The 7,677-nt window shown below is 29.0% G+C and overlaps 1 protein-coding gene across 1 annotated transcript; it reads left to right on the forward strand.

The window, feature by feature from the left end:
* Positions 1-5,717: 5,717 nt before the first annotated feature.
* Positions 5,718-7,266, forward strand: LOC107867678 (extensin-2). Its single transcript, XM_016714025.2, has 2 exons — positions 5,718-6,818; positions 6,949-7,266. The coding sequence occupies exon 1, from the start codon at positions 5,762-5,764 to the stop codon at positions 6,797-6,799; it is 1,038 nt and encodes a 345-aa protein (XP_016569511.2). The 5' UTR covers positions 5,718-5,761; the 3' UTR covers positions 6,800-6,818; positions 6,949-7,266.
* Positions 7,267-7,677: the final 411 nt, after the last annotated feature.

Here is a 7,677-nt window from a genome sequence, read left to right on the forward strand (position 1 = left end):
TATACTCCTTTTTATCCACTAAATAAATTTAAGGGTGTGTGTGGTATTGAGGACTCCAATATTTTCATGTTTGATTGGTTAAATAAAAAAAAAATCATCTTTAAAAAAAGTTTTAAAAGATCATAAAATTGACTTTTCTGATAGATTATGAAAAATAAGTTTCATATATAAGAGATGTTCAACATTGATCGCCTCCTCTCACCATCCCATGATATTTTTCTAAATTATATACAAATGTTTTTGAAATTTTGGACTTATTAAATACCATAGAATAAGATTTAAAATATCATTTATTTCTGGAGAAAACATTTTTCTCCAAATCAAACACACCTTAAATCTTAAATATGTTTATAGTCACTTTTAGAATGAAGATCTTCTGCTAGAATTTGCTTAAAAGAGGTTAAAAATTCCAAGGCAAGATAACAATATATGGGTTAATTTTTTAAGTACAAAATCACCATCAAATTTGTAGAAATTAAGGGAGTCCATCAAATATGGAGTCCAAAATCTAATTACTTTACTCATGCACATAAAGAGTTAGGATATTCCCGACATTAAAATCGTATAGCAAGAAATTTTGTAGTATTGCTGGAGTAGTTATCAATATACTATATGTGAAAAGGCAAAATTTGGAGATTAATTTTTGTGTAAGCACTAACTGTACTACCTACTACTCTTTCAGTTGATCTTTACTTATCTAGTTGACATACTTTTTAAGAAGCAATAAATAAAATGACAATTTTATAAATACCACCCTTTAAATAGTATTTTTCAAATTCAAAATGATCAATTTCCTCATATTTTCCACACTTACACTTTCACTTTTACTCAATAATCAAAAGGTAAATAATTAATGACCTAAAAAAGTAGGTTATGACCATTCAAAATATTGAGACTTTAAAGAGTTTAATTGATTTTAGTGCATTTTTCTACCTCCACGTAGGATACACTTTGACTGAACATCTTCTTTTATTGAAAAAACTTTTAATGCCGTATAACAATTGTACTACGTTTCTAAGGTTAAGACTTATTAATACCATATAATATTGTTGTATGTTAAATTTCAAACTTAATTAGGTATTATGTTATTTCAAAGGTTTACTCTAAGAACATATATAATAATCAAATATATTTTTATTTTGGAATAGGTCTGTGGAACTTATAAGGCTGGAAATTTATATCGTGGAAGAAGCTAAGACAAGAAATAAACTTGTTTCACATTTCCTGGAAAGTGAATACATGGAAAATGTAAAAAAGGAAAATCTTTAATTGAGTTAATATTGAAGTAAATGGAATATCACTTTAAAAGTGAGTTATCTACCGTGTTTATTTTAATTTACTTTCATTTTTTTTATTCATCATTGATAGAGGGGTTTAGGCTTGACCCTGACTTGTGTATTGCTTCAAAAATCAAGCTTATAAAAGAAGAGAGTGAATATTTGTCTAGATCTCCTAATTGGATTATATAAAGGACGTAGATTTCTTCTTTATACAAATGATCTTTTTGGGTAAAATCTTTATACAAATAATGTCCCTTACTATTGGGAATAAAACAACAGCATATGTAATTGCTGAACGAGAAGTCCTCCTTTACAAATGTAAACTAGTGTTTAATTTATATCCCTTGAAAATTGAAATAAAAATAAAAAAATTACCGGGCACAAATATACACATATATTTTCAAGTTATGCTCCGCATAACTTTAGTTTCTAAACAAATTTATGAGGGTAAATTGTAAAATCAAAGTAAACCTTGTTTGTCCTCAATTTCTAACTTTAAAATTTGGTTATGGTGGGCAGGTTAAAGATCAGTTCGATTTGAAAGTATTTTGGGCTGAATTCATTAAATTTTAAAGGAAAAATTACATATTATAGACAAAATACTATATTAATTACATAATATGATTTATGTTTTAAAAAATTACAATTCATAGTCATTTGGTAGTTAAAAGTTAGTGTTTTTTTGGGAGCCCTTTATACAAATACATTAAGATTTGTATATATCAATTTTCTCTCTCATATATTTATTTTTAGTATTTTCTTTCTATTTTCTCTCTATCCTATTGACTCAAAAAAAAGACAACAATGAAATATCAAAACACAGGATTTTTGATGATATCTTCTTCAACTATTTTTTTCTTAATTTTCTCTTAAAATCACTCTAATATCCTTGATTTTAAATTAAAGAAACGACAACATTGACAACATCATAATACATGATTATTCAAGAGATCTTCTTCAACTTTTTTCTCCTTATTTTTCTCTCAAAGTCACTCTAATGTCACAAAATATAATCCTTGATTTCTCTGTGATAAATCGTTTTTGCGAATTTTTCACCACAAAAAATCAGTTTAGGATATTTATTGACATTAGATTTATTTTTTTAATTTTTTTTTACATATTATGTCAGTTAGTCGTTAAATTTCTTCGTTGTTCATATATTTTACAAAAAAAAAATAGAAAAAGGGGAGCATTCCCTTGTTTTTACAATTTTTTCATTTTTTTGGATTTTTATTTTATAATATAAGTCACTTCCCCATTTTTTTTATGGATGATTTATCAAAAGAAAAGGAAAGAGTTTTGCATCTTCTAGCAAAACGGAAAGGAAAAAATATTTTAAGGTATCTAAATCTAAAAGGGGGAGAAATGAAGTTGACAATGATTACGAGGTCTTTTTGTATATATTCTCATGAAACAAAATTGTTGGTCAATATACATTTTTATTTCAATATAGGTAGATACGTATACTTTTTTATTGTAGAATAATACATGCATATATAAACAGAGTTATAGTGTGTGTATGTATATACAGTTTGTATTTTTGATATATGTATATACAATTTACATATATATATATATATACAGTTAACTTTCACATAAATATTTTGAAGAATAATGCATATGTAGATATATACAGTTTTAGAGTGCATATATGCATATACATTCAAATTTGTTATTATGTAAAAATTCAAATTTTTATACACAGATATACAAAAAACAGATATACTAATAATAAATATATATGTATATGTTTATTTCGTTTGCATATATGTATATACAGATATACAAACAACAGATATACAAATATGTATCTTTCGTTTGCATGTATATTTCGTTTACAAACAACATTCAAATCTGTATATACAGATATACAAACAACAAATATATAAATAATAAACAACAATTTTGATTTGAATATATGTATATTCCGTTTGCAATATCATTTACAAACAACAATCAAATTTGTATATACAGATATACAAACAACAGATATACAAATAATAAACAATAGTTTTGATTTGAATATATGTATACTTCATTTGCATATATGTATATATAGATATACAAACAACATATACACAAATATCAAATTTATGTAAACTAATATACAGATATACAAAAAATAGATATACAAATAATAAAAATAATTTTCGTAACCTTTAAAACAGATATACAAATACAATTAAACACTTATGTTAACAGATATATAGAAATTCAAATATACTATTAATAGATATACATAAAAAAAAAATTAGAAGACTGTCAATTGTATATTATGAAATATGCAGAAGAGTAATGAATGAATATATCACACAAATTGCAATTACAAATGGGATTTAGAAAAAAAAAAAAACTAACACAAACAAGGATTATAACGTTTTAATAACTTTTGTGAAAAAAAAATTTAAAATTACGAAAATAAAAATTGAATACAAAAATTGAAACATAAAATTACAATTGAAGTTATTGTATACAAAAATAATAGTAATTACAAAATTGACAATTTGAAATTTTTTGAAGTTTATATTGTGCATTCAATTTCAAAAATCTAATTTAAACCAATAATAAAATCAATTTTCATTATGTTGAAACTGAATCAATTTTTATTGCTTATTAGATTCAAAAAAGGATTTCAGTAAATAAATTCAAGTAAAAAAATAATTTGTGTAAATCGTATATACCAGAATTTTGTATGCACGAATTACCAACTTTCTCCTGTAGATCACAATTTTTTTTTAAAAAAAAATTATCAACTTTTGAGAGAGTAATTAACGCATAAATTCATATTTATTGATTTGTTATATCAGAAAAATAATGAAAAATTGGAGAAGATTAAGGACATTTATTACATTAAAATTTCTCTTTTCATCTCTTTTTGCTGTTATGAACTTTTCCTTCTTTTTTGTATATATATAGATCAAACTGTCATTTAATTTGACTATAAATTGTAAATATGAAATTTAGACTAGAAAATTAGTTATAGGTACTCTAAGGAGACTATGTGAAATTTTACCAATTTTAAATGAATTGGATGGACCATTAGTCTTTGGACCATATTTGACACTCCTATCATTCCCACAATGAATCGAGTTCTGTCCATGTAGAGTATTATATTCCTAACAAATTCTTTTTTCTTTTCTAAAAAGAAAATTTTATATAATTTGTAATTGAACCCACATTTATTGTGGAACAGATTCCACTACATTAGTGTTTAAGAGAAATCCAATCTCATAAAAAAAATTTCATAGTGATCAGGAATTTTTTATTTTCAAAACCGAATTTAATTTTTGCTAAAAGGTATATATGTGGTATTCATTTTAATAATAAGTATAATAATGATCCTCTTCAAAAATAAAAGTGGGTAAACGTTAAGGTTATAGCACTACACTGTAAAAACTAAAGTCTCACATGCTCTCTACTTTTCCTCTATGTTTTCGTTTTTCAATAATAAAATACTTTTCTAGAACAGCCATATATTGATTAATTTACTTATTTTCGGGTGGACTAAGGATAATGAAACTAAGAAAAAGTCTTAAAACCGCGGCTGGAGTTGTATCATATATTGGTCCCATTATAAACTAATTCAGAATTTAAAATTTATAAGTTGTTATAATCATTTCAAGTTAATAAAAAAAAATAGTTCGGTGCACTAAAACTATCGCAATGCACGGTATCTGAAGAAGGGCTCCACCACAAGAGTGTATCCTACGCAGTCTTACCTTGCATTTTTGCAAAAAATCGTTTTCAAGATTTGAACTCGTGACCTCTTGATCACATGACAGTAACTTTAACGGTTACTTCAAACCCCCCTTCAATCATTTCAAGTTAATATTAATAATAATTAAATTTCAAAAAAAATATTTATACACATTTGATAAATTTCTTAATATATAATATCACATATAAAATATAGTTAAAAACTATTTAAATTTTTGTGAATGCATGTATTATGTTCTATTCCATCTTTGGGTCCCAACGTCCCAAAGATCTATTACGTGAAAATGATATTCGAAATTTACATGCACGTAAAAGTTGGTTAGATAACGAAAACAAAGCTGATTGGATAACAAGAAATTGTAGTCGCGTTGCCCGGTCCCTCTTCATTAAATTCATCTGATTTTCATTTTCAATTTTGAAAATAAATAAAATGAGAAATTCATCATTCCGCACCAACTTCCAATTTTCGAAAGTCATGTCAGAACACATGTGAAGACAAATTAATGAGTGTTTTATTTTCTTGTTTCCTTATTTTACTTTGTTCTATTTTTGCCTCAACTGCTAATATAGTATTCTGCCAAGTCAAGAGGTCCAGGTTCATTAATAATTTTATTTTAGTTAATATAAGAGTGCCAGCTCAATCTACTATATTTAAATAAATAATCAAAATTATAATTAATATTTTGTGATTATAATTGCCGAGTTGAAGCCTTAGACTGAGCTATAAAAGGATAGCTTGGGGACGATTCATTAGCACAGCAAACATGGCAAAAATAGCCCATCATCTTACCACTCTTTTAGTGGCTTTAGTGTCCCTTAACTTCTTCCCTTCAGAATGCCAAGCAAATTACTACTATACTTCGCCACCCCCACCAGCTCCAATTTATAAGTACAAGTCTCCGCCACCGCCAGTTTATAAGTACAAGTCACCACCACCACCTTCTCCCGTCTATAAATCCCCACCACCACCCGTTTATAAGTATAAGTCGCCACCACCTCCAGTTTATAAGTACAAATCTCCACCACCACCCGTCTATAAATACAAGTCTCCCCCCCCACCACCTCCAGTTTACAAGTACAAATCTCCACCACCACCTGTCTACAAGTACAAGTCCCCACCACCACCTGTTTACAAGTATAAATCTCCTCCACCACCCGTCTACAAGTACAAGTCTCCTCCACCACCTCCTCCGGTTTATAAATCTCCACCACCACCCGTTTACAAATACAAGTCTCCTCCTCCACCACCTCCAGTTTACAAGTACAAATCTCCACCACCACCTATTTATAAGTACAAGTCACCACCACCACCACCTCCAGTTTACAAGTATAAGTCCCCACCACCGCCTGTCTACAAGTACAAATCTCCACCACCACCACCTCCAGTCTACAAATCTCCACCTCCACCTGTTTACAAGTATAAATCTCCTCCACCACCTGTTTACAAGTACAAATCTCCACCTCCACCTGTTTACAAATACAAGTCTCCTCCACCACCTCCTCCAGTTTACAAGTACAAATCACCACCACCACCTGTTTACAAGTACAAGTCACCTCCACCACCTCCTCCAGTTTACAAGTACAAATCACCACCACCCCCCGTTTACAAGTACAAGTCACCTCCACCACCTCCTCCAGTTTACAAGTACAAATCACCACCACCCCCCGTTTACAAGTACAAGTCACCGCCACCACCTCCTCCAGTCTACAAATCCCCACCACCACCCGTTTACAAATATAAATCACCACCACCCCCTTACCACTACTATTACACTTCTCCACCTCCTCCTAGCCACTACTAGGTTTGCACTCTCGATAGAGGTAATATATTTAATTTGTCACATTTTTGTATTCTTTTTCTATCATACTTATAAGCGCATTGACTAGAATACTTGATTAATGGAATCTGCCCTTTATTTTATGTCATCTATAAACAATTTTACCCATGCAGGACAAGAGGAATAAGAAGGAAATGATTCATGAGAGAATAAATCGAAGAGTTTCAAAGAAGTAGTAATTAAAGCAACAAAGGGACAGTTATCTTATTCTGTTTTGTGTTTTTGCCATTTGACTTCACGAGTTGTATATCTCGTGAAGTTCTAGTATATCGGATTTATGTAATATATTTATCATTTTATTTACGTACCAAGCCGTACATGTTTATTTGCTTTTGAGTTTTGGCTTCATGTTGGATTTTATAAGTCAAGGTACTCTGTAATAAAGATCAATAAGTTCATTGAATAACATTGTTGTGATTTCGTTTTCCAAATTCCAAGAGATAGTTCTGGTTTTTATTTGTTCTGTTTTTGGAGGAAACTGTAAGACCTTTTTTGTCGAGCATGTGCTAGATCTTTTTTAAGGTGGAGAAAGGAGAAACCTAAAGAGACAAAAAAACAAAAATAAAATGCAAAACCTAGCTGGATTTGCATTAATTACTTAAGAGAAAAGGACAAGAACCACGTGGTAAATACTTTATGCCAAGTGGAGACGTTGTTACCAATTGTAGGAACAGGATTCTCTCTTCTCTTATTTTAGAGGTGTACATGTGAATGTGGAACACCCTATAGAATTGCCATAAACACTTCAATTATATTATATTATTCCGTCTGTCCATTTCAATCATGGGGCTTATTAAAAAATAAAAATAATGCAAAATTACTGCCATGTTTAAAAATGAAAA

Source organism: Capsicum annuum, chromosome 4, assembly GCF_002878395.1.
Source record: "Capsicum annuum cultivar UCD-10X-F1 chromosome 4, UCD10Xv1.1, whole genome shotgun sequence".
In the NCBI taxonomy this organism is placed as follows: Eukaryota; Viridiplantae; Streptophyta; class Magnoliopsida; order Solanales; family Solanaceae; genus Capsicum; species Capsicum annuum.